The sequence below is a fragment of the Meira miltonrushii genome (assembly GCF_003144205.1).
Source record: "Meira miltonrushii strain MCA 3882 unplaced genomic scaffold FA14scaffold_2, whole genome shotgun sequence".
In the NCBI taxonomy this organism is placed as follows: Eukaryota; Fungi; Basidiomycota; class Exobasidiomycetes; order Exobasidiales; family Brachybasidiaceae; genus Meira; species Meira miltonrushii.
The window spans coordinates 4,405,557-4,428,169 of NW_020289944.1; the positions used below are offsets into that span (position 1 = coordinate 4,405,557).

The 22,613-nt window shown below is 44.3% G+C and overlaps 11 protein-coding genes across 11 annotated transcripts; 5 read left to right on the forward strand and 6 right to left on the reverse strand.

Annotated features, from left to right (window-relative positions):
* Positions 1-439: 439 nt before the first annotated feature.
* FA14DRAFT_190266 (Piwi-domain-containing protein) lies at positions 440-3,792 on the reverse strand (the record flags this gene model as incomplete). Its single annotated transcript, XM_025501782.1, has 5 exons — positions 2,360-3,792; positions 2,224-2,296; positions 1,703-2,159; positions 880-1,630; positions 440-824 (listed from the first exon to the last, which is right to left on the reverse strand). Exons 1-5 carry the CDS (start codon positions 3,574-3,576, stop codon positions 440-442), a joined length of 2,883 nt encoding a protein of 960 aa, XP_025356679.1. The 5' UTR covers positions 3,577-3,792.
* Positions 3,793-4,195: 403 nt separating this feature from the next.
* Positions 4,196-5,557, reverse strand: FA14DRAFT_121101 (putative QCR2-40 kDa ubiquinol cytochrome-c reductase core protein 2; the record flags this gene model as incomplete). Its single annotated transcript, XM_025496442.1, has 1 exon — positions 4,196-5,557. One exon carries the CDS (start codon positions 5,555-5,557, stop codon positions 4,196-4,198), a length of 1,362 nt encoding a protein of 453 aa, XP_025356680.1.
* A 482-nt stretch (positions 5,558-6,039) lies between these two features.
* Positions 6,040-7,584, reverse strand: FA14DRAFT_122827 (uncharacterized protein; the record flags this gene model as incomplete). The annotated part of the gene is made up of 1 exon (XM_025496536.1): positions 6,040-7,584. The coding sequence occupies one exon, from the start codon at positions 7,582-7,584 to the stop codon at positions 6,040-6,042; it is 1,545 nt and encodes a 514-aa protein (XP_025356681.1).
* Positions 7,585-8,158: 574 nt separating this feature from the next.
* FA14DRAFT_54647 (uncharacterized protein) lies at positions 8,159-9,773 on the forward strand. The gene is made up of 2 exons (XM_025502512.1): positions 8,159-8,328; positions 8,469-9,773. The coding sequence occupies exon 2, from the start codon at positions 8,483-8,485 to the stop codon at positions 9,662-9,664; it is 1,182 nt and encodes a 393-aa protein (XP_025356682.1). The 5' UTR covers positions 8,159-8,328; positions 8,469-8,482; the 3' UTR covers positions 9,665-9,773.
* Positions 9,774-9,882: 109 nt separating this feature from the next.
* Positions 9,883-11,283, reverse strand: FA14DRAFT_155784 (glycine hydroxymethyltransferase; the record flags this gene model as incomplete). The annotated part of the gene is made up of 1 exon (XM_025497784.1): positions 9,883-11,283. The coding sequence occupies one exon, from the start codon at positions 11,281-11,283 to the stop codon at positions 9,883-9,885; it is 1,401 nt and encodes a 466-aa protein (XP_025356683.1).
* Positions 11,284-11,815: 532 nt separating this feature from the next.
* On the forward strand, positions 11,816-12,965 carry FA14DRAFT_190271 (uncharacterized protein). Its single transcript, XM_025501783.1, has one exon. The coding sequence runs from the start codon at positions 11,897-11,899 to the stop codon at positions 12,887-12,889; it is 993 nt and encodes a 330-aa protein (XP_025356684.1). The 5' UTR covers positions 11,816-11,896; the 3' UTR covers positions 12,890-12,965.
* Positions 12,966-13,891: 926 nt separating this feature from the next.
* Positions 13,892-14,605, forward strand: FA14DRAFT_122666 (uncharacterized protein; the record flags this gene model as incomplete). Its single annotated transcript, XM_025496526.1, has 1 exon — positions 13,892-14,605. A coding segment is annotated over one exon (714 nt), but the record flags the coding sequence as incomplete, so codon positions are not given.
* A 1,575-nt stretch (positions 14,606-16,180) lies between these two features.
* On the reverse strand, positions 16,181-18,037 carry FA14DRAFT_121878 (TAF-domain-containing protein; the record flags this gene model as incomplete). Its single annotated transcript, XM_025496490.1, has 3 exons — positions 16,181-16,596; positions 16,705-17,076; positions 17,251-18,037. 3 exons carry the CDS (start codon positions 18,035-18,037, stop codon positions 16,181-16,183), a joined length of 1,575 nt encoding a protein of 524 aa, XP_025356686.1.
* Positions 18,038-18,177: 140 nt separating this feature from the next.
* Positions 18,178-18,881, forward strand: FA14DRAFT_54684 (uncharacterized protein). Its single transcript, XM_025502513.1, has one exon. It carries the CDS (start codon positions 18,314-18,316, stop codon positions 18,764-18,766), a length of 453 nt encoding a protein of 150 aa, XP_025356687.1. The 5' UTR covers positions 18,178-18,313; the 3' UTR covers positions 18,767-18,881.
* A 943-nt stretch (positions 18,882-19,824) lies between these two features.
* Positions 19,825-20,931, forward strand: FA14DRAFT_54704 (uncharacterized protein). Its single transcript, XM_025502514.1, has 2 exons — positions 19,825-19,978; positions 20,039-20,931. Exons 1-2 carry the CDS (start codon positions 19,870-19,872, stop codon positions 20,833-20,835), a joined length of 906 nt encoding a protein of 301 aa, XP_025356688.1. The 5' UTR covers positions 19,825-19,869; the 3' UTR covers positions 20,836-20,931.
* Positions 20,889-22,568, reverse strand: FA14DRAFT_161120 (uncharacterized protein; the record flags this gene model as incomplete). The annotated part of the gene is made up of 1 exon (XM_025498969.1): positions 20,889-22,568. The coding sequence occupies one exon, from the start codon at positions 22,566-22,568 to the stop codon at positions 21,027-21,029; it is 1,542 nt and encodes a 513-aa protein (XP_025356689.1). The 3' UTR covers positions 20,889-21,026.
* Between the last annotated feature and the right edge of the window lie 45 nt (positions 22,569-22,613).

Here is a 22,613-nt window from a genome sequence, read left to right on the forward strand (position 1 = left end):
GGAGAATCTGTCTCTATAACGAAGTACGATGCAATTTCAATTTACTAGTAATTTGGCTGGTAACAAAATCGCGTCAGCGCTCTTGAAGGGCCAGCCACTGCGCTCACTTTTTGCCAAAACATGTCGCGCTGACTAAGGGCTTCGACTCAACATTGCCATTCATGTTTGTGACAGCAACTCACGAATCACTGATGGTTCAGAGTAAGTTGTTGTGGACAGGACTGAGTTGCTTGTCCTCACAATCAGCATGCTGGCATGTCACAAACAGTAAGGTCAATTCCTCATGTCGTCACACTTTGTTGGGGTTATAGACAAATATGATTTAAATTTGTAATTTTCTACATGGCGTTGAATTGGGTTGGAGAATGAAAATATGTTTTTGGGTTTTCCGAAAATTTTCTTGCTTTTGAAACTTCTTTTTCTGAGTGATTCGATGCATCTACAAGAACCATGGCACTTCGCTGAAACTGTCGACGACATTTGCGTATGCTGGGGTATCGGGAATGATGTTTCGCTTGTTCAATCGTTTGCGAAGATCATCGATCGAATAACCAACAAGATGCATATTGCGCACGCTGCCTCCGATACTACTTGAATCGGATGCCAAATCTGGATAGAGCAAAAACATGGATTTGTAGGCGAGTAAATGCGCATACATCACCAACGGTGGGCGAGACACCGAACGGGTTGCACGTTGGTGTGAATAACAAATCGAATTGACCACACGTTGAATGGAATCGCTCGTAAATTTGACATCGTCATGTAAGACGGTGTACTTGCATGGACGACAACAACCGATACCAGTATGTGCTTGCAGGTAAAATCTGTTGAAAGGGAAATGTCAGTCATGGAATGCATTCATTCAAATGTGGAACTTACTCGAAAATGTAGGGATGCGTTACAACTTGATCAGTAACGGTACCTGCCGGTAAATTTCCACTCCCATCTTCTCGACAGAGGTCTCTTTCATCCAATGCAAACATACGAAGATGATGCTTTTTGGTAGCGACGACGTAAGTGATCTTCGGCTGATCATCATTTGCAGTATTCGTGTCTGTGCATGCTTGTTTCAATTGCGTAACTTCAAATTCTTTCACTTGCGTATATTCGCTTTGCGAGACTCCATCACGAAAGACGATGATACTTTCGGGCAAATGACCGCCATTGAACTTCTTCCAGCTGTTGAGCAGACCGATAAACATGCCTTTGCCATCTAAAACGGTTTCTTGTTGATGGCCGAGGTTTGGATTGAATTGCGTGCTGATTTGACTTCCAAGGCGTGTGCCCTGACCGTTCAAAGTGGCAACGGCAGCAACCACACTGTCATGCTGTAATCGAGAAGGCGGGTGTCGAACATCGATTCCGATCATCATTGTGTTCTGTCCAATCATTGGGAGGTCTTTTGGATTGGGCAAGAAATGATTGAAACCCGAAAGCTTGTCGTTGATCTTCATGGCAATGTTGCTCATGTACTGCGCTTCTCCACGTTCATTGTATAATGCTTTTCGGACATCCAAACATTGCGTAGGAACGGAGGTGAAAAGTTCAAAAACTGAAATGCGCTTGATGTTTTGGTACAATTCGCTCGAATAATCCATAAAGCAGATGATGAGTTGTGGAATGCATTTCTCTGCAGAGATTATAGGTGGAGGAGAATCTTCGTCAGTACTTCCATCTTATTAGATTAGCAATGCATACTCACTACCACCTTCTTCGTATGCCCATTTTGCAGCATTTTGGATGTTTGCCTTCAAGTCAGCTTGATCTGTGTCGATGTTCATGCAACGAATATTTCTTGCTGAGATCTCCATCCCATACTGACGACATTTATTGAAAAGCTTGAGAGTAAAGTGTTCACATTGACGCGGATCTTCTTTGGTGAAGTTCAAAATGACTGGCGTGATCAATTCAACTCCTCCTCTCAAGAATCGAGTAGAACGCAAATTCCATGTCCCATTGACAAGACGATCAACGTTACCGTCTCGATAAGCAACTTGAGGAGGAGACAATTTACGAGCTTGCAGTTGAACCGGTTCAGGGCTGACTTCAATGCCCCATGTTTGCAAAGTTTCATTCTTTTCGTATTCACGTTCTTTGCGCCATTTAATCGTGTCTTTCAAGCGATGTTCTGGTGTTTGTCTCGTGACTTGCAGCATGCGCTGGAAAAGGAGTGATGGTCATGTCAGCAAAATCTCAAACAGGTGCTTCCGTAATGCTACTTACCTGTACTTGCTGCACGGAGAGCTTGTGGGGAGGAATGGGAGCATTTTCAAGGATCACACATAACTCCAAAGGACTGGATAGAGGTAGGTTAATGTCAGTATCACAAACAAGTATCAATTCACCAATTCGTACTTACACCCATTCTTTCTTTTCAGTGTTGAATTTCGAGTCTTTATTCAAGATGGCGCATGGTAAGTGAGGAAAACGTAAAGACATGTTATACTTCTTCAGATAATACTCAGCCACACTCAGCTCTTTCCCGTTCATCATGAATTTCTCAGCTTGTGCAGATGCACCGGTGAAACCTCTGAAGCTCTTTGCTCTGGCTTGTGGACGATGGCTCAAACCAATCTTGACATTTCGAAGCGCTTTACGTAACTTCTGCAAATCTTGGATATTAAATCGAGGGATTGCATCACCTCCATTCCCACCGTTTCGTTGATGCGCATTGAAACCATGTCCATAACCGCCACCACGCCCAGGATGCATTGGAGCACGATTATTGTGGTGCTTTGGACTGTTATCCAAGATCTTTGCCGCCACTTCCAAAAATGGGCCTTTGGTCATGAATGGGCTAAAAGCCAAGTCCAGATTGACGAACAACCCACCACGCAAAGGAAGAACGCTTTGAAAGAAACCGCACCAAACTTCTCCTCCTTGCGTGATATCTTTTGCTCTTGAAGGTTCGAAAAACTTTTCATTCTTCAAAGAAATGCATCGATCCAACGCATCCATTCGAAAGGCGATATTGAATACTTGCAAGAATCGGCCAACGGATTCACTTGTGGACTTCTGAGCTGTTTGGACGAAATGTGGTTTGGCTGAGAGGAAGTCTTTGATCACATTGATGTCGAATTGCGTTGTTCTCTTGATGATCATCGTAAGACGTTCATCTCGCTTCAAGCCATTGAATCTTGGCACATCAACTTCCAAAAAAGATTGACCTGGCGGGAAAGGAAAGTTAGTACAAGTAAACGCATTCTTGGCACCATCATAAACAATTGCATTGCGTTGCTCTTTTGTCAATTCGTTCACGCTTGCTAATGCCAGCTTGAACATTGTCAGCATGATTGGACGTTTCTCAATGAAATCACCAACGACCGCCTCAGCGTCAGGACCAAGCTCTTTCGTTTTGACAAAACGAATGTCAAGTTGGGTAATTTGCAAATCAGGATTGAATCGAGTAGAAAACAAGTTTGACACGATCGCGATCGGTTTGCCTTCACGACCTCCATTGTCAGGTCTTTGAACGGCATCCAACAAACAAACTGAGGAATAACTTTGCAGTTCACGATCATTTCGACGAATGGCTCGTTGCATAGGATCCACAAAAAATCCCTCTGCCCGATTCATGATAAATAAAGTCAATAAAAAAAAGGAATGCAAGCTTGTTCTTGTTTGGCGACAAAAACTGGGGAGGGGAAGAACCTGGTGGCAAGAGGGAGAGAATGTTTTTGACAGGAGGTGGGCTTTTCAATCATCTTTTGCAGCAAAGTCAACTGAACTACGGATGCTGAGCAAACTGGTGGAATTCGTGATTGCAATCAATCTCAGAAACAGAAATGCGCCCGCTCTTGATCGGAGCTGAAGCCCTTTTCCTGCTCCGATATAGGATTGTCATTTTTCGTGCTGCTTGCTGGCTCGGCCACAGCCAATGATACTAAATTCGTACTGTTAGAGAAGAAGTAGTGCTTGACTTGTATACAATTCCAAATTTACAGGCAATCTTTCACGACGCTTTGTGTGAAGCCAGGGAAGAGCTCAAGAGCATGATCCGTACAAGGTCTACCCTCAGACAATCAACATGCTCGCCTTTCTCAATGTATCACTCTATCACCACATTCAGATCAATCGCATGTATTAGTATATCTTATAGTTGAAAGCGGATATGCACAATTGGGAAAATCGAAAGATTCAACAAGACTATGTCATCTTGAATAGACTATTCGCCCTTTTTGCTCATTCCCTCCTTTTAAAGAACCTCATCGGCGTATGGCAATTTGTGAACGTCACCAACTGCAACTGTTGTGGCCTTTGTCTTCAATGCTTTATCAGCAGCAGAAGCCAAACTGGAAGCGCTAACACCGTCAATCTTACTGAATGTTTCCTCTAGCAATTGAACCTTCTTTCCTTCCAACAATTGTCCTGCAACGGCAGCATGAACGCTTGCACGGGTTTCAAGTGCAGATGCAGCTTCAAATTTGGCCTTTGCTTTTGCCTTTTCCAAATCTTCTTTTGATAGACTTTTAGAGGTATCCTTGATTGCTTGAGCTGCTGATTTAACAACTTGTTGTAATTGTGCGTGTGGAGCGGTAACGTAAACACCAAACAATCCAGAATCGGTAAAGTTGATATTGAATGCGTTCACTGTTGATCCTTCAACCGATTCAGCAACCTTGCTCAAAGGTGATAATCCGCTAGACCATTTCACCGAACTTTCACCTCCCAAATGCGATCGCAAAATGGCCAATTCAGGAGATGCGTCCACTGCACCACCTTCGAAAGCCAAGAAGTAATGTCCAAAGTGCGATCTGGGGCTGTCATCACCATGGTGAGGAGTGTAAGGAACACGGGCATCACCGCCAAAGTATTGTTTGCTGCCGGCTTCGACGGCTCCCTTGCTTGGTGAAACATCCTTGAAATGGGTTGAGACCAATCTTTGCAATGCATCGGACTCGATTCCACTTCCAACGACGGCAATGTTGTCCTTTGCAAAAACGCTACGGGCGAAAGCGACAGATTGTGAGTAAGAAACAGGGCTGGAAGGAGAAGCAAAGAGGGAAGCACCCAATCCACGTTGACGGTAAGCGGTTTGTGTTAGAGAGTCGTAACCGAGAACGTTTGGTTGGTTCAAAACGGTTTCATATTCGGCTTGAACGGCAGGCAAAACTTCTTCTTTGAATTCGTGACTGGCGAATTTTGAAGAAGAGAGAACGTCACCCAAAATTTGAACAAAGAAATCTTCATCTCCACGCAAGAATTCTGCAGTCAAAAGGAGATGTTCTTTTGATAATGCACTGCTCAAAATACCACCGTTCAATTCAGCTTCACGTACGATTGCCAAAGCAGAACGTCTTGCGTTTGATTTGAATGTGAAATTTTTCAAAACATGGGCAACACCTGGAGTTGATTCGAATCTTGGACCAGCTTTAATTGCAACAGTGATTGCTGCAGTCTTTGCACCTTCTCCTGCTGAAGCTGCAACTGGAATACCTTCTGCTTGTACGGTCGAAAATCCTCTTGTTGAACGTCCAAGAATTGATGCACCTTTACGTCCAACGTTTGAACGTACAGCAGAAGCTGTTAAAGCGGAAGACCTTGCGGCGATGAACATGACCGCTTCGAGTATAAGATTGTGTTGAAAAGTCGGATGGTGAAGGAAGGATGAGAGGTATGTATGACAATTCACTTTTGAAGAAGAACGGAGCACGCTATTAATCTTCTCAAACTTGACTACACGCTTTTGATAGCAGGTGTAACTAACTGCCAAATGCCACACACCTTTCGCTACAATTACGCCTACAGCAATCTTTCTTTTACGCCCTTTCATTATTCCACTCAATTCTTCTTAACCAATCGAATCGCACAGGCACGCGCCCACTTATAAATCGGATTCTGTCTCCCGCTTAAAGGGCGAACGCGAATTCTTTCTTCCCTTCGCGCCTTAAAGATATCTTTAGCGCTTTGCCGGCGATACCCGTGCACGTGTCATACAACTCTCACCACTCACACACGGCGGCAATCATCAGAGTTAGGAACAGCAACATATCGTGATGAGAAATGAGGTACATGCAAGTATGAAAAGGGTATAAATGGCTACACTGGACCTGCTTGCGAAGCTAATGAACCGCCAACCTGGTCATGCGTGATGGCTTGATGCGAAACGCTGTTGTCCCGGGTGAAAGTGTTTCCACTACTGTCTTCATAGCTGTACGACGTCATCGTTTCTCCATATCCATTGGCCGTGGGAGGATTACCCTCAATTATTGTAACAGCAAGACCATTTTGGGTCATGTCAACTTTTTGATTCAAAGGCTCTTTGATCGTTGAAGCGATTGAAGGGCCGTACGAAGTGGAAATATGGTAACCATGTTCTAGGGTTGTGTCGTTTCCTACACTGGTCAGATTGAACGGATAAGAGAATGTATGCGCTAATACAACCTCTCCTCCATGCTGAGATGTGAACGATCCTTCGGCTTCCTGCAAAGTAGAGCTAATATTTTGCGATAGGTCGTTCACGTTGCTGTATGTGATACTTTGCTTCCAGCTAACAGGGATCGGTACTGGACTGCTACCCAGCTTGATAGTGCCTTCGATCAAAATCGTGCGTGGTTGATCGATCGGTGTTCGGATACTGGCAGAAATAGTTCCATTCTCAGAAACGTTTCCTTTCACAACGTTGTTGCTTTCGTACTTTCCTGCAGCAGGAGCGATGTACTGTGTGATACTACCTGTCGTACGCTCGTTGGATGAATCCAGTTGCACTTGCACGTTACCTGAAATGAACCAAGCAAGCACAGTCTGATTTTGTTCAGCCGACACCACCTTTAGAGCAAATTCATGCTCTTGGTCATCCGTCAAGGTGCCCAAGAAAGGCGTAATATCAATCACATATGTTGGTTGATCAAATGCACCATAGGCCACTTGTGGTCGCCAAAAGAAAGGACTGATACCACCTGTGAAAATTACCGGGAACGGCTGTGCGATTCCTGCCAACTTGCCGTCGATCAGAACTTGTAATTCCCGCAATGGACCGCGTGGATAAGCAACTGCATTTTGAGCTCCTCCAATTTCATTATATACTGAATTTGGAATGTTTGTATACCAGAATTCATCTTGTGCCGTTCCACTTGCATAGATTTCCACCAGGGCGGTACGGGCATTGTGAGGAATTGTTAGTTTCGTAACACCTTCACTTCCGTCCAGATCATCACCAAGACTGAAGAATGCGTTTGCATCAGTCGTCTTTTTCGAGAGAGGAAGGATGGTTGGGTAGGATTTCGATAAAGGCTGGAACTTGCAATTATTGCCATTTGCAATATATGCGGTCAGCGTGATCGTATAGTCCAAAGGTGAAACATACACATCATTCACGATGTTAGGAAGATCAAAAAGTAGAGTACGATTCGTTCTGAATAAATCATAGTACTTATTCATCTCCTTTGAGAAGTTCCAATTTGTGCCGTTCACACTTGGCTCTTCATTGTCCGTTCGTAAAACTTCCACACTGTCCAATTGAACGGATCCTAAACGGTCAAATTGTCGACCTTTACCGTAGCCTGCAATGTCCAATTGAATAAAGACCCATTTGCTTGGGTCTTTGAAGTCGTTGTCGGGTAATAGAGAAGGTGAATATTCCATGATGGCAGGATGACCATAACTGTTCACAAAGCTATGCTTCAACAGCACGACTGAAGATGCTTTCACGTTGTCTCGATCAGGAACAATACGAGGAGGACGATTGATCTCAAAGCCTCGATTGGGCTTGCCTTCTGTATTTCCGCTTTGTCCGATATTGTTCAGTTGTCCTGCAACTGTTTGTGATGATTCAGCCATGGCTGGTGAGGATGATCGGAGGAAGTAATGTGCGAATCCTTGAGCACCGGGGATGAGCGAGAGGGGGTCTACGACTTTTTTGAAATAAAAAGCTTTCTCCGAAAAGTTGGTCAATGGTGTTTGTTGACCGTAAGAGACACTAAGAGAGATTAGTGTAACGAGAAAGAAGAAGAATGTTGTCAGTCTTGCATTCATGACTGATTTGATAGAGATTGCGATGTTCAAGCAGAATGATTTGTGCAAATGGTATTGATGAGAATGAACAGTTTGCGATCCTTACATTGTCCAGTTGAAGTTGTTCAAATTGATGCTATGTGGCAATGAAGATAAAGAATCAATTAAACCTCCTGAAGGATGCTATTTGCCGCCCGTGCACGCTACTGCATGAGATCCACTCCAACAGGCGGATTGCGCTAAAGACTTCCCCTCCTTCTAGATTCATTACCAGTTTTGATTAATGAGGTACGCCTCCTAGCAAAATATCCTCGTTTCTGTTGATTGCGTACCCAATACATCAGAAATGCCGTCAAAATCCGCCGCTGGAGAAAGGTGAGTATTCGTGCGTTGGTTGGGCGAAAGAAGATTTTGCGCCGTGCTTTTTCTTGGCTTCATAGCTGACTCTCCCTGTTTCCCATTTAGCCCACTCTCCTCGCAATCATCTTTGAGTGGCCCTCCATCAGAAAGTGAAGGTAAAAAGAGTACGATGAAACGCAGTACACGTGGCACACGCGTGATTGGTGATAGCGATGATGGTGAAAGCGAACAGGAACAAAAAGAGGAGGTGGAATCAGCTGTAGATGAGGAAGAAGACGATGAACAAATCGAGGAAGAGGAGGAGGAAGATGACGACGATGCAGAAGACGACGACGACGAAGCTGACGAACTTGAAGATGAAGAGGATGACCAAGAAATATCCACAGTATCACGTTCGAGTAGATCTTCAAGACGAAAAGGAAAGAATGCTAAATCATCCCCTACAAAAGGAAGAGATGTACCAACAAGAAGAGCAGCAGCAACTGCAACAAAACGATCAGCAAAATCACAAAAAGAAGTTGATGAATCGGATGAAGATGAATTGAGCGCAAGTGAAGAAGATAGTGAACAAATGCAAGGTACACCAAGTGCTGCTTCAAAATCAAAACGGATCACATTGAGGCTATCCAATTCAAAAGGTTCGAAAGGGAACGGCAAAGATGCAAAAGCCAAAAAGGGAAAGAGCGCAAAGGCATCCTCTTCTCGCAATTCACGTGCATCTTCCAGCAGACGAAAAGATGATGATGACGATGATGAGGAAGAAGAGGAAGACGAAGAAGACGAAATGGAAGAGGATGTACAGGCAGGCGGTGAATCATCAGAAGATTTCGAGAACGACAATTCATTCATGTCTTTGCCCAAGACTGCACGTCAATTGGCAAAAGAACGTGCCGCACAAGGAATTGAATCACCAGAAAGTGAAACAGTTGAACCATTGGATGGACAAAATGATGAAGAGACAAACAAACGAAAGTTGACCGAAAACGAACTTGCACTTAAACGATCAGAAATGGCGAGAAGGAGAAGAAATCAAAGTGAGAAAAAGTTGGAAGACGATAAAATTGAAACGATCAATAGGTTATTGAAGAAACAAGTTTCGAGAGGCAAACGTGCAGGCGGTGAAGATGAAGGCTCAGAAGGAGAGAATGAAGAAGATGGTGACGGAAAGAATCCGGAGAAACGTGCAAGACGTCAGCCTACAGCGTTGGAGCGTAAGCAACAGCCAAAACCATTCTTCCGTTACATCCAAACGATTCATGGTACTTCTTCACTCAGTATACCCATAGAAAAAGCGCCAGAGCCATACAAACAAAAGTATCAAGAAATGTTTGGCATCGCCACTCAGCAATGAAGACACACACACATAAGACAAAGTATAGAGTTGAGTCTTTTTTTGCATTTCAAAAACAGGAGGAGAAAAATCACGAGAAAGGATCCTGCATCCTTTCCGCTTACAATGTACAGTAGATGATGGTAGAGCGAATTTTGTATAAGGTTTTCATAAATGAATGAGACATATCACCTAATGGAAGTTGAGTTCACATCATAGGTAATAGGGAGACAGCCTTCTTAAGCAGAAGGTTTCTTGATGGAAGAAGTGTCCCGGACACCAGGCAGAGGGAAGCTTGTTGCGAACTTTTCAACGTCTGCGTGTAATTGTTTGATGCCTTCGTGTGATTCGGCTGCTTTCAAGAAGTCGACCAATTTCTTACCAACCTTGCTTTGGATTTCAAGTGAGATATCAATAACACGGATCAAGAATTCGGCAACCTTGTGCATATCGCTTTCCTTCATTCCACGGGATGTCAATGCACCCATACCCAAACGAACACCACCGGGTGTCATGGCAGAAAGATCTCCTGGAACGGCATTCTTGTTCAAGGTAATGTGTGCCAAATCACAAATCTTTTCAATCTTGCTTCCGGTCAAAGCCAAAGGACGTAAATCCCACAAGATCAAATGGTTGTCTGAACCGTCTGTTTGCAATTTGTATCCTTTTTCGTGTAGCTTTTCAGCCATTGCACGACTGTTGTTGATGATTTGTGTGGCGTATTCCTTGAATGCTGGGTCGGCAGCTTGCTTCAATGCAACTGCAATACCTGCGATGGTGTTGTTGTGTGGACCACCTTGGCAAGCAGGGAAGACGGCAGCGTTGATCTTGCCTTCCATCTCGGCATCTTTGTCCTTGCGGTAGAAGATCAAACCGGCACGAGGACCACGCAAGGTCTTGTGAGTGGTTGTGGTGACAATGTCACAGTACTCGAAGGGGTTGCTTTGAACCTTTGCGGCAACCAAACCGGAAATGTGTGCGATATCGCTCATCAAGTAAGCACCTTGACTCTTGGCGGTTTCAGCCAAACGAGCGTAATCCCAATCACGAGGGTAAGCAGATCCACCAGTGATCAAAAGACGAGGCTTGAAAAGATCAGCATTCTTGTGCAAACCTTCGTAGTCAATGATACCAGTCTTCAAATCGACTTGGTAAGGGAAAGATTGGAAGTAAATGGATGAAGCACTGATCTTTTTCTTGGCAGTGTAGAAACCGTGTGTCAAGTGACCACCGGATGGGAGACCGAGACCCATGATACGGTCTTGAGGGTTCAAGATAGCTGTGAATGTAGCAAAGTTGGCAGTTGAACCAGAGTAAGGTTGAACGTTGACACCCCAGATTTTAGGGTCCAAATCGAAAGCCTTCAAGGCACGCTCTTGACAAAGGCGTTCCAATTGATCGATGTATTCGTTACCACCGTAGTAACGAGCACCTGGCAAACCTTCAGAGTATTTGTTTGTCAAGATGGAACCGTTTGCTTCCATGGTGGCCAAAGAAGTCAAATTTTCGGAAGCGATCAATTCCAAACCTGAGAATTGACGCCATGTTTCATTTTCGATGATTTGTTGTACTTCTGGATCGGCTTCAGCCAAAGGTTGGTACAAAACCTTGTTGTAATCGTTTGGTAAAGCGACAGACATTTTTGTGATTGAAGATGAAAATGATCGTGCAGCAGCGGCTGGCAAGCAGATTTGACTACGCGAAATGAACGAAGAAGCGCAAGGAGTGATGCAGCGGGCTGTACGAATGGAAGTAGATGCTAATCGACTGTTCATCGATAGTTGCCCAAGATAAGATGATGGAATCAAGGTAAAGCTAGGATAAGCAGGGAATGCTTATGTTTCTTCTCAAGGCGGGACCAAGTTTTTTTTTTCTCTTTCTCTTTTTATGCATTTTTCTCAAAGCTTTAAGCAGACGTGCCCTAGTGCAGCAGCAGCATATGAACTGTCAAATGTTTAATTTATTTTTCATCACGCCACGAGCTCGGTCCAGGTCGCTGAATTGTATGCACTGTGTGTATGACTGGGAAAGTACTCAGGGCCCCAAAAGCGGCTTTGAATGCGTGTTTCCGTGCATGACTAAACTCAAATTATCTAAGAATCAAAAGGAATTATCGGCCAAATCAGCGACGAGTTCCAGCACCTGCTTAGTCAGCAACACTCCTAATTTAAAAATAAAGCCACCTACCTATTCTGATGATGTCGCTTGCTTGACAACACTGCTTTCATCCATCATACCGCCACCTCCTTCAGGATGCCGCGTGCAGAAGCTGGCTCTTCAAAGGCAATCGGAAATGCGATCAAAGCCAAAGGCCTAACAAAATTACGATTCTACTGTCAGATATGCGAGAAAGCATGTAGAGATGAAAATGGATACAAATGTCATCTCGAATCAGAAACGCATATGCGTCAAATCTCAGCACTTGGATCGAACCCAAACAAGGTGATTCATAACTTCTCAAAAGAATTCCAAGATGGATTTGTGAACTTGCTCAGCAGGAGATTTGGAACTGCCAGAGTGAATGCGAACAAGGTATACCAAGAATATATCCAAGAAAGACACCATTTGCATATGAATGCGACCAAGTGGGTCTCCTTGTCGGAATTTGTCAAACATCTGGGTCGTGAGGGGATCGTAAAAGTGGAAGAGATTACCGATGAGGGTCAACACGGATGGTACTTAACATGGAAGGATAATTCACCCGCTGCTCTTGCACGTCAAGATGCTCTGCAAAAGATGGCAAGGGCAAAGGTTGACGAAGAAGGAAGAATGCGAAAGTTCTTGAATGGGCAAATTGAAAGGGCGAAAGAGGAGAATGCTACCAAAGAGACAGAAAAGGATATAAAGCTACAAGAAGGTTTGCAAAGGGATGAAAGTCGTGCGCCACTGAAGATTGGCATTTCGCTGAGCAGCTCGAAGCCGAGTTCTGCAAGGAATGCGACAGATGGCGAAACAGAAGATAAAGTCTCTCATAAACCTCTTGCTGCTCCCTCGGCGTCCGACTCCGTACCCAAAAAGCCGCTTGCGAACCCTTTCAAGACGATGAACAAGATTGTACCTGCTCAAAAAGAAGCACCTAAGCTTGGCGGTGGATTCAAGATGTCTTCCTCCGGTAAAGCTCCCCAACAATCATCACGACCTACTTCCACTACTGCAGCTGAGAAGATTATGGCTGAAGAACAGTCAATGCGAGAAAAGCGTAAGGCGATGGGTCCACAACCTAGTGCAAAGAGGATGAGAATGTGATTAATGTGTATCATAGCAACAATCTGTATTAAAACCTGTAACATTATAATCAATCTGTAATCTTGTTCTATCAGAGTATCATTGAGAGAACGATCACGGCTTTCTCATCATTTTAGGACGAAGCCTTTAAAAGCACGCGCCTAAGGCCATGTACGCCTCTTACGCGCCGATTAGGCTTTCTGTGCTTTTATGCGGGGGCAGCTGACTGTACGCCGATTCCGCCTTGTTCAAGGTAATTAATTGTTATGTTGTTGTTAGATTCAACCTTCTTTGCTACCATAGGATATACCCCTGGCAACAATTTGACGATCAACTGCCATCATTACAAGACTGGGGTACAAGAATCCCCAAAACATTCAATTCGACCCTTTTACCTGAACGAAAGTATGATAGAATCAAGCCGATCAAGGACATGCTAAGGGTAGAATCTCGTTAGCAGGAATGGATCAGATAGCAACGTATGATGCTTCTGCGTCAGAATTAGATGATCCTCAACGGTTTTGGGAAGAGGTAGAGGATCTTTTGAATCCTACCGCTGTAGAAGGAGAAGAAGAACGGACACTACAAGCACGACTTACAAGCTTTTATGCACTTTGCGATGCATCTTACGATACCCATTTGGATCATCCACAAAATTCCGAATATCTTCTTTCCCGATTAGTTGAATCACCTTTATTGCTACAATCTCCTATTGATGAAATTGCTGCATCAGTCACGTTCTTGGCCGTCACTGCAAAATCATTACCTGTTCTACTGCTCACTTACGATACCCTCCTCAAGCTTTCTGTGAGGTATTCCGATTTGTTCAAATCCAGTCCAGAAGCTAGACAGCTTATACCCAGATTGGTACATCATTTTTGGGCAGCACGATATGCAGAAGAGTACAATGAACGAAACAATGCAACCCCAGCCGCAGAAGAAGAGGAAGGTACCGATCATCCCCTCTCGGATTGGAACATCAAGCATGTTCGATCTATATCCTCTGGCGATACAGGTAGGCAAATGACCCAACAACGTGACAGATATATACAAATAAAGCTGCGGGAACGGTCTGTGCGATTGTTGTACGAAATATGTCGATCTCAGCGACTGGCTATGGCGGATATGAAATCCGTCGATGCAACGTTTGTCAATCATTTGTTTGACTTGGTGGAAAATTCGCGAAATTGGCATGACGATACATACAATTATCAAGTTATCAAGCTCATCGTGGCCTTGAATGAGCAATTTATGGTCTCTGGTATCTCGACGATAACGAACAAACAGTCCGCTCGTAAATCAACCGCAAGTGCTTCGAATACAGTTCTGACAGTACTTCGAACAAGGTTGAACGCATCAAAGACGTTTGGTGAGAATGTCATTTTTATGCTCAATCGTGCTTCCAGCTTGGATGCTGAAGATATTTGCATGCAATTATTGATCTTGAAATTGCTCTACCTCTTATTCACAACGAAAGAGACATCGCATTATTTCTACACAAATGATCTGAAGGTGCTTGTGGATATTTTCATGCGAGAGCTTTCTGATCTGCCTGAAGATCATGAATCGCTACGACATACCTATCTGCGTGTTCTGCATCCTCTTTTGACCAATACGCAACTATTGACGTATCCATACAAGCGACCACAAATTCATCGACTGCTGATTGGACTCACTTCGCATGGACATTTGCGTGATATCAGTGCTACTACTCAGCGACTGATAGATCGTTGTCTCAGCGCTCAATGGTGCGTGGACTTGGACAGGCTAGATCCAAAGAAGGCAAATGATGCAAAGCTACAAACGGGCGAACAAAATCACATCTTTTCCGTTCAAACGATCGGTGGTGGACCGGCAACATTAATTCAAGCGCCAGCGATTTTGGATTCTGAAGGTGTTGTGATTCCTATGGATACGGATCATAAACCTTTCTTAGCCGCACCAAGCTCAAATGTGAGGACGGCCGAAGTATTAGCTGCTGTAGAACCTGAAGGTATTGATAGAGTATCGCATTCACGATCACCTACATTGACGTTGGAAGCTTTTTCGAGTGAGAACAATGCTTATGGCTCAAGTACACCGAAACCGCGAACGATTCGCATTCATTCTGTCGATGGATTGCCTTCGGATTTACGTTCTTCATTGAATGATTACAGTGGGGTAAATCATCCTGATACGTTTAGCGATACCGATTCAGCGTCACACTCGAACATAGACTCAACATCCTACGATGACGAACAAAAGCCAAAAGCAGTGAGAGGCCAAGGTCAATTTTCTGCTCCTAAACGTAATCATTCGGCGATCGATGTGACAAAGACTGGGGCAGAAACGGAATCGGAAGATGAATCCGGTCGTTGGGTTGGATCGCCTGCTGAGAGTTGGCATCAAAGTATGTCAGATGAACAGAATCACTCGGACGTTGCTCTCACAAAGACATCCGGCTTGATTGCACGATCTAGAGCTGGTTCAACGGCCGCTTCAACGGTCAATGTGGGCTCTCCGTTGCGTGATTCGATGACGGCGCACGATCTGCCAAATATGCATGTACCACTTGTTCATGTTCAAGAAGCCAGTCAAACACCTGAGCACTCCGATGATGGAAAGGGAAAATCCTCAAATAGCGTTTCCCGTCGCAGACCACCAGCTCCTCCGACACTAGATGGCCGCGGTTCAGCACGTCAAACACAGCTGAGAAGGTTGGGTCTACATGCTTCTCCATCTGAATCTACTTTAGTCAGACCGGGCGTCGAGGGATATGGATCGGATCAGGGCGGTCATCTTGCTGCGAGTGATGCTTTAGACAATCCACAAAGGGCGACACAGTTTAATACCGTTTCTACTCCTGCTACTCCTAGAGATGGGTCACAATCTGGCTCACGAGAGGCAAGTCGGGCTGGCAGTCCTATTCCACATGATGCATCCTCGAGCAGTGGTGCAGCGGCAGCGGCAGGAAGCATAGGAAGGAGGAGGAGACCACCACCGCCACCAGTGGATAGGTCGACGAAAATACGGCATGATGGTGGTGGAAGTCGACCGACATTACCAAATTCTGCTCCTCATCAAAGAGTGAGCTATGCGGAACATCCACGAGCACCACCGCAGGAGCACAATCCACAGCTGACACAGTATATGGACCATCTTCATCTATCCAGCGAAAGGGGTTATGGATGGTGAAGACAAAAGAGATGGACGTTCCAAAGGGGATGTCAATCATGTACTTTTCTAGACTATCTCTCAATATCACTAGTTAAGGCATCTTTTGTGTGAAGTGTGGGGCTATAATACATTAATTGCACACAAAAGTCATTGACATCAAGAATGATCTTGAGCGGCTTTCAAATGTTGAAGTTCAGAGAGTAGAGCTAAAACACCTCGAGCTGATTCAGGATCTTGAGAGAATGCATTTGTCCAAAATGTTCCCAAACGTGTTTGCACTTCCGCTTGCTGAACAGCATCAGCAGCATCTGAAATAGAAACGGCACCACGCATCTTGCTCGCAACTTCAGCGAATGAAGCTTTCAATTCTTCTACGATCAAATCCACTTCCTCTTTTCCAACTGGAGATGATTGTGCACGTTCCGAGCACCAATCACCCAGTCTTCTCAACAAACAATCTTCCTTTCCAGCAAATTCTCCATCAGGCACCAGAATCGCACGTAATGAACCTGCGCCTAAATTGCGTAAACCAATTATTGCTCCTAACTTTGTTGCCGCACTTTCTCTTGGTCCTTTATTTGCTCTTTTTGGTTCTTCTCGGCTATCATCACCATCTGCCATTGAAGTATCAACTTCTCCTTCGCCACCAGAATGAACACGACGACTAGCTTTCGCACAACCGGCGTCCAAAGCTGTCACAATCGTACGTACGATACGTGGTTTGAGCGTAGGATAGGTAGAGCTGTACTGTTGGATCAACCTTGCTAAGATTGAAGCGGCATACAGACGAAGGACATACACCTTTGAAGGGTCAGGCGAATGTCCCGAAGAAGCGGTGATCAAAATCGTGATGACATATGGCAATAGTTGGTGCACATAAGGTTCAATACCTAAGTAGATGTTCGAAATCAGAGCGTCAATGGTATGCAGCATTGGCTCTAGTACCTTCTCGTCACGTAATCCATTTTGTACCTTTTCATTGATCCATTGGATGAGATATGGAACGAGTTGATGCAATCCCGGATCTCCACGTAGACTTGCCAATGCAGCATCTCGAACCGTATTGCCGGATGATTGAGGTATTGTCTTCTCTACATTGGAGCTGTCACTTGGTTTTGCTTCTGCAACAGTGCTATCTTTAGGGCTTCCATTAGCCATATCTGTATCCACATCCACACCATTCTCCTTCGTCTTGCTGGATGTTGATTCATTCTCCCCGATCAAACCTTGTCGCTTTGCACTTTCGGAAATATCTGCATCTGTAGGTGGATCCAGAATTGAGGTTGTGATGCGTTCAAAGTACAGTTGCAGTTCTCTTGAGAGTACATGCTTGATCAAAGGTTTAGCAACCGGTTGACCTGGCTTTCCACCACTTAGACCTGCTGAAGGCGTATTCAAAAAGGCTGATGCACCACCAGGCTGTACCATACTTGGACCAGCGGTAGAGGTAGATGCCGTCATGGCACCATTAGCTTGTGTGACAGAGACTGGGTTTTGTGGAATAGCAGGTTGAACGCCTTCGACTGCAAGCCAATGTGCTGACCATCCCACACCCGGACTTAGAGCAACTTTTGGAGTTGTGTCCAATACCTTTTCCAAGTCGATCTCTTCGTCTGCTACGAGGTGGATAGGCCCTGTCTGTGTTTTTACCCTTCTGAATGTCGATCCAACAGGCGTAGGATATGCTCCTGATGCACTTGCTTTTCCCAATGTGGTTGGATGAAAGCCAAAGATTGGCTCGATGTTTCTTTGTCGTAGTGCTCTATCAATATCAGCCACACGTAATTGAGATCGTTTGCCGTGTCGCATGAATTTGCTTGCATCTTGTACAATCTGTCTGATACGATATTCCACATCTAAAGCCAAGACAGATGCAACAGAATCCTTTAACGGAGGCAGACTTAGTGATTCTGCGACATCTTGAACGCTGTCTGTTGGGTAAATTGCACTTGTAGATGAAGATCCTTGTGCTCTAGGCAATGATGATCCATTGGTATCTGTACGAGGTGGCATGTTGTTCAACAATTACTTCCCCAGTAGACAGATTCCGGATGTATGGTTGTGATGGTAGTATATTGATTCAATCTTCCAAACATAAAGATGGTGCATGCACAAAACGCCCGCTTACACGTGAATGTTTGTAAAATGTCACTGCCAAGAAAGGCGAACGCGTTACGAGGCTAGTGATTGCAAGAGATGCGGAGAAGAGATGTACGTACGTGCTTAAGATAATGCTCGCGTGGCTTGATCAACTGTCACTTCTTACAAACGACGATCATATCCTCAATCATGTTCCGATCAAGGCCACCAATTCCTCAACCTGCTCGGCCATCCGAAGCCACAAATGAGGTGAACTACCTTTCAGCACATGTACAGCAACTGCTTGCAATGGTTTTACCACAGCCAGTGGTACAAATCTTAGCAGCCATTTCTGATGCATTGTATCGTGCTGTTTTGGGACAATCAAATGATCCACCAACGTACACTTCAACCTTGGCGCCTCCTGCGATCTTGATCGGTGTGACCTATCTGGCTATTTTGCTGGTGTACAAATCGGTTCGGTCATTCATTGGCATGTTGATCTTTTCGTTGAAATGGGCGGTAATTTTGGGCGTGATTGGAGTTTTGGTCGCATATCATTACGGAAACGGTGACGTTCAACAAGGTGCACAAAGTTTAGCACATCAAACAGGATTATCTTCATCCTCTTGGCCGAATATGCTTCGAAATTGTGAGTTTTAACAAATCAGTGAGCTTCCATCTCATTGATTCAAAGCTTATCATGAGAGAGAGGTTTAGAACTGAAGGAATTCCTTCTCCGTTTATTTTTGCCTGTTAGATATACCGTACTGAGCCGTATTGTACACATGTTTGTATACACTTCTATCAGATCAATCAGTACAACAAATTGCCCCTTTGCTTAGCAATTTGGGACTCTACAATTCCAAACCGGCCAGAGATAGCCCCTCAAATGCTTGGGCAAGCAGTTCGAGCGGCGGCGGCGGCTATTTTGGCGGCAGTTCCTCGGATAAACGTAATGACCATGTTCGAGAATATCGTGATTTACGTCCTTCCAATTATGGTGGTGATGTTCAATCTCCCTACAACAATTTCCGCGCAGGAAGTCCAAGTACACCTAATCAACAAAACACCAACACGGACGATATCATAAATCGATTCTCACGATGGATGGGATCCGATCAAGTTGGCGCTGGCAAGAAGAAGGCGTAAATAATCTCAACGAAACAATTCAAGACTCTCAGCACATATCACATCAAACATCAATTGCTTCTCATCGTAGTGTATCATAAATTGCATTTCATTTGTTGCCCTATCTTTTTTTCTCTCAATATTATTGTTTCGTACCTGATTTCAATGTAATGAACTTAATGACCCACCACCTGATCCTCCTTTTTTACGCCAGACTTGATCTTCTTTTACACGGCGCCGGCGTTTGTTTCGGATGAATGGTGGTAATATAGAATTCCTCAGCCCTGAATGAAATGAAACAAGAAAGGGTTGTTCAATGATCATTTTATTTCGCTCCACTTTTGATCAGGAGGTTTGTAACGTTAGTAACAATACTGCTGTTCAGCTTTAAGGTGTGCGGATGAGCGCGCTAACACCTTCACAGTCACACAAGCACACACACAAAGTTATGCAGTGCAAAAACACATCTGCCTAGGCACATTTTCAGTCTTTCATCTAAGGATTTGCAAAAGCCCAAAAAAAATACTGTATATCAATCAAACAAAACGCATGAATTGAAAAGCGCTGTTGAATAAAAACTCAAAGGTCATCTTCATCTTTACCATCACTTCAATCGCATTGCACACACACCAGAGATGGATCTTACCAATCTCCGGGATAGCCTGGATTCATCATCGCGTGAACGTCATCCTGCTCGTGCAAGTGCAAAAAAGAGCGAATTACGATTGACAAAGGACTTTAAAGGTGTGTACCTGAACAGATTGCTCACATTGAAATCATACTGACCTGATCCCATTCAAATAGCTGCTGCTTTACAACTAACGACATTATATAGAACATCATTATCGGCATCCAATCGATCTTATGCTACGGGATATGCTCAGTCATTATCTGACATTCTCGATGTAGTCTTGCTTCGACTTCAGCAACCTGCTGCTACTGCTCCCGGATTTCAACGAGGCGAATCATCGAATTCACAAGGTGATACAGACAGAGAAGAGCTGAAATGGCTGGTACGCTATCTGCGTGCTCGAATTGAGGCAATCAGGGTAGAAGGAGAAGAAGAAGAGAAGGAGGAAAGCGAAGAGGAGGATGTTGCAGAGATCGTTCGTAGTTCTCAACCTGTTTCACCAGAAGCAACACGAACGAGCATTGATGAAGCAGTTCAAACCAACCAACAACAACAAGCAGCATCGCAAGATTCCTCCATGCAAGGTAGCCAACATGATGCACCTACTCGTTCCAACTTCACCTTTTCTGCTCCACAGGATTCAGCTCCTTCTCTTTCTACCGCCAATAGAATGCGACGTGGACGAGAATCAGGCGGATCAATGCCCCGACCTCCGTCAAATACTGTTCATCAACAACAGGGATCTACATTGCTTACGCCTCCTACAATGGTGCGTGCTTCGTCCTCAGATGATGAAGACAACATGCGTCAACGAACGCCAACGCCTTCACGTAGACAATCCAATCGATTGGGAAAACGATTGAATGGACGTGAAAAGCTGAGTGGATTAGAATTGTTTGCTCGTGCTCAAAACGTGAAGAGAAGAAGAGGATTAGGAGATCGTAGAGATGATGATGATGGACTTCTATAAAGGGGGTCTATCTCGTGACAAGTTGTTAGAAATATCAATGTACTTTAATCTCAAGCAATGTGTACTTTATTCATATTCATCAATCAATTGTATATGTGAAATCTCATCACAATTAAGCGATGGCAAAAAAGGGGGATTGTGTTAAATGATACAAAGAGTTTGAAAAATTCTATCGATCGTTGATTGGACTTTTATACGTATACATCTTCATCAAAGTCATCCATACTGAGCGTTCCAAAGCCAGAACGAGAAGGATTGATGACTTTTGCAAGGTATGCTTCACTTTGTGCGAGCGAACGTTCTTTTTCTTGTAAGATTTTGCTCCAATGTTGACCCTCTTTCATCACATTCATCAATCTTAAAGAAGTTTCTGGACCGTTTGCAACGTCGACATGCGATTGTTCAAATTGAACAACCACAGATGCAGAAGATGATACAGTCTCACCTTTGTAGGAAGCTTTGATCCATTGCATCTGTTGGGCACGTTGCAGCGCTTCAAAGATCTGCTTGCAAGCTTGTTCGAGCGGAACGCCCAAGTCCTCTTCGATGTGCAACAATTTGACAATCTCGCCAATCGAAATGATTGCGAAAAGTTTAGACAATCTAGCTACCCTTCGTGATAGATAAACTTCAACGAGTGATTGCACCAAACCAAAGTTTTGATCACGTTCAAAGATCTCTTGTTTTTGTTGCACGAATTCTTGCAGATTCTGTACAAGATTGCGCTTTGAGCTCTTCTTTGTTTCTTGTTCATGAGATGCGGCAATTTTCAATGAGACCTCATTCGTATAAACTTTAATGAATGAGTGATATGCTTCTAGATTTGACAAATTCCCACGAATAGCCCTTGTGACCGCTTGTGAGGTGAAAGTAGGCATTCGAGATACGGTACCATCTTTCATCAGTTGAATCAAGATGAGTTTCTTGTATGCATCAATTTGGATGGCAGATACTGCTTGAGCGGGTGTGGCAACGCACTGCTGAAAAAGCGTAGCTCCTTTTTCCAGATCGCCCACTTTTGTGCAAATCATTCCACCATAATAAAAGTACTCAAGAACATCCGAGTATACCAGAGGCGTCACTTTCGTATCAGCTGATACTAAATCGTACTGAAGTATCCAGTCCATAGCTGTTTCATAGTGCGCTGTTTGAAGGAGGTGGTACAGAACGACGACATGAATGACTGTCAGATTGTTTAGACCTCCTTGAACTCGTCTAAAGGCGTCCATGATGCGCAGCAGAGAAGGATTTGCCCAGACCAAATCCTCGGAAATACGAGCGACATTGACGATTCCACGAACGAGTGTTGTGACCGCATCTCCAGCACCGATCCATTGTTGAGAATCAAAAGATCCTGCGAAAGCAGCAATGACTGGCATAAATGCTCTTGCTTCTTCTTGCGTTGTACATTGAGCAGAACGAACACCCAAAATGAACGTATAGCCAAGAGTATTGATCGCTGGATCTAGCATTCCAAGCGGATCAACGCCATCTTGCAATGGTTTTCTGAATATTTTTTGTCCTTTACCTTTTTGTGAATGAAACGTCTTTAGCAATGATGGCAGCAGCACAGTTTGAACATCATTGCTATTTGCTGGTGTTGATCGAATTGCAGATACGATGTCATCAATCGAGCTGAACGGAGGAGCTTCTGTGCCTGCTCCTGCTGTATTGCCTCCTCTACTATTGTTTGATCGGCCTGAGGAGGGACCAGCTAATGTCTGCTGAGTCATTTTGAAGATGAATGTGGTGATGAAGGTGAATGTGTACAAATTCCA